This window comes from Austrofundulus limnaeus, unplaced genomic scaffold (genome assembly GCF_001266775.1).
Source record: "Austrofundulus limnaeus strain Quisiro unplaced genomic scaffold, Austrofundulus_limnaeus-1.0 Scaffold339, whole genome shotgun sequence".
NCBI classification, from domain to species: Eukaryota; Metazoa; Chordata; class Actinopteri; order Cyprinodontiformes; family Rivulidae; genus Austrofundulus; species Austrofundulus limnaeus.
In genome coordinates this window covers 206,328-209,404 of record NW_013952741.1, presented here as the reverse complement: position 1 = coordinate 209,404, position 3,077 = coordinate 206,328, and the positions used below count along the sequence as shown (strand labels likewise).

Here is a 3,077-nt window from a genome sequence, read left to right as displayed (position 1 = left end):
TTTTTGTTTGAATAATAAAAAAAAATTACCTTCATATACTTTGACACATACTGAAATAGTTGTAAATTTGTTCAGCTTATGTAAAATTCACCTGATTTTTCAAGTAAAAAAATGGCATGCTTGGAAAATTTGCATGTTTTAAATAAAACTGGACCTAAAATAGGGGAAGCAAATCTGGAATAATCTTTAATATCAATGAAGACATAAAAAAGTAAAACCATGGAGAGAATGTGTTGTTTTAATACAACAAATTATACTGATTTTCCCTTGAATAAAGTATTATAATAAACATCACAACAATCMTTTTATAGTTACCTTTTTCACCACCTCTTCCTCCTCCTGCTTCTTCTCATAGTGAGAAAAGTCATCAAAGATGGAGGTGGTGTGTTTGAACTGCGCAATAATCTTAAGCACCTGCTTGGCCTTTTCCAAAGGAACCTCCTGAGTGTCACGTGAGTTGGTGACCGGCTTGTTGTCGTTGTTTTCCAAACGGATGTGGCGCAGCTGGCTGTTAGGCACGTCCTTAACAAACAACCAGTTCACGTCGAACTTGCCCTTCCACTTGTCCTGTGCCCAGACTCCAGCGCTGGTGCCGTAGTCCACAGGAGAGCACATCTCCGCCACGCCGCAGAAATGACCGCTGCCGTTCACGCTGAACAACAAGTAGACGGGACCTTTAGAGTTCATGGCCCTGTAGGCGGAGTCCAAGCGCTTGTTGCCGTGCTCCGTGCTGCACCAGATGGAGTACTTGATGGAGCGGTGGATGTCGTCCTCGGAGTAACTCTTGATGATGAACACGCGGCCGTTCTTCAGGTTCCACTCAAAGTCCTTGGGGTTGTAGCTGTGGGACGCCCGCAGCTTCTCCAGCACTGGATGGGACTCCGGTCCCGGCTCCGGGGGTGCAACCCCGCCCAGCGCGGCTCCGTTGCCCACGCCGCCGTTGTTGGAGGAGCTGCTGCTGTCCAGGCTGCCGCCGCTGTAGCACAGRTTGCGGTTGCGCGGCGCCACCCAGCGGGTCTGCGGCGCGGGAGCAGAACTGTGGTTCTGATAGGAATGAGGGGGTGCCGGAGCAGGACCCTGCATGGTCATCTGCTGCACGAGGGACTGGGCTGACTGCAGGGACTGCTGGAGGGGCGGGATGAGRCTCTGAACGTGGGGGTGGATCTGGGACGGGTGCTGCTGAGGTAATGGAGCGGCCATCTTGGTGGCGATGCCTTTATTATCCCACGTGTCGATGTCCATGTGTTTGATMGGAGGCGGGGGCAGAACTCCTGCTGAAGGAGCAAAAGGCTTGTTCTTTGTCTTTTGTTGCTGCATCTTGGCAGGTTTACTAGCAATAGCCGCCCATGATGTTGGTTTCTGAGGGGGCATCCCGATTGGTGTGCCACTGTTGGCCGTGGCAACAGCCGCAGCCACGCCCCCACCTATCACAGAGCCCGCACTCTTCACACCTGAGCYGTTTCCCGTCACGTCCCCGCCAAGTTTCAGGCCGAGCATGCCCTGCTCCAGGCTGTTCATGCCCGGCGCCTTGTTCAGGGTGTCACTGTGGAAACCCGTCTGACCATCGGGGACCAGTGTGCCCCCCAGAGAGCTGGGTGGGTAGCTGTAGCTGCCCCCGTAGGCTGAACTCTGAGTCTGCTGGCCCTGAGAGCCACTGGTGCCCCAGGCYGAGAAAGCTGGATTCTCTGGGAAAAAGTTAAACCTGTGGGGATAAATGTTGCTGCTGAGCCCACCGGGCTGCCCAAACACTGTGTCAGGCATGAAATGATGGTCTCCATTACTGAGGGGGGCGTACGGGGCCAGGTAGGGGATTGGTGGGTCACCTCCTGTAGACCATGGAGCTTCATTGAGAGGGTAAGGGAATCCGATAGAGGGGGCATAGTAGCTGGACAGGTAAGGATCTGTCATTGATTGATAGCTGTTATTCTACAACAAAAACAAAATGAGGGTAAACTGTAGGAAAAATCCCACCATTCCCAACCCAAAAGAATATTGTTACAAAATTTAAGAAAATCTTCAGTGCCTACCTGACTGGACTGGTTGGTGAGATAGGGCTCAAAGTCATTATCATGCACGGTGTCCTTCTGATGGAGGGAGCCATTCTGCACCGACACTGGAAAGGCTGCAATAACAAACTGTTGTCAAAGCTGCACATCATTTACATAAAGCTCCGCCAAGGAAAAGAAAAACACTGTGGTTATTATAAATCTATTATTACTATTATTCACATTATACAATGCTGACTTATCATAACATCATGTTTTTACGTGATGTTCAGTTTCATCAGTTAACTCTGATATTAACTCAGCACCAGAAAGTGAACAGCTAAAATATACAAACAAAGTCTGAACAAGGGTACAACATCCCCYGAGTAGTTAAATCTAAAACACAAAGAGGGATAACTGAACAGTTCGACTGTGAACAGACCCAYAAGAACTCTCAGCTTATTCTCAGACGTACGTGTAGACCAGAAAAACCCATATGCTAAAACAAATAAAAACACTGGTAGCTGGCAGAGCTGATATTTGAAGAGGATCACAAACTGACTCTGTGTGCTGCCGGTTCTGAGCCTGTTTTATGAGGTAAGTTAACTATCTAAACTTACCTCATACTGTATCTAATATTTTACCAGTTTGACGTAATTTTGAAGTAGCAGTGTATGTTTTTGAGATGTGCCAATAAGTCATTTTAATCCAGACAATTGGTGTCTGTGAATGTTGACCTTTGGAAGWGCGATTAGATGTTATCATCGCTGTTGATGTTAAAACCCAGTTTGCATACAGGTAGTATTTCACTGGGCTGTGACGAATGGAAACTAATCGCTGACTCTAAATTGCCATAAAAAATCTCTTTATGGTTCCCCTCACTCGCTTCAAGACTCGTGGTGACCATGCCTTCTCCTCTGTGGCCCCCAGGCTCTGGAATAAACTCCCTGTTAATCTGTGCTCCCTTGATAATAATGGGCCTCATGCAAGAACATGTTCGTATTCTTATCCTAAATTTCTCTTACTTTAGTTCGTACAAACATGCCACGTCAGATTCAACAAACTCTTCTATCTTCAGGAAAAGTGTGTAAA

General features: G+C 47.6%; 1 protein-coding gene across 1 annotated transcript in view; it reads right to left on the bottom strand.

Annotated features, from left to right (window-relative positions):
* Positions 1-3,077, bottom strand: part of LOC106527726 (YTH domain-containing family protein 1) — a gene marked incomplete in the record, with an annotated part of 12,139 nt that overhangs the window by 3,211 nt on the left and 5,851 nt on the right. The window contains 2 exon segments of the mRNA XM_014022710.1: positions 316-1,926; positions 2,028-2,122. Of these exon segments, the coding sequence (XP_013878164.1) occupies positions 316-1,926; positions 2,028-2,122 (1,706 nt within the window).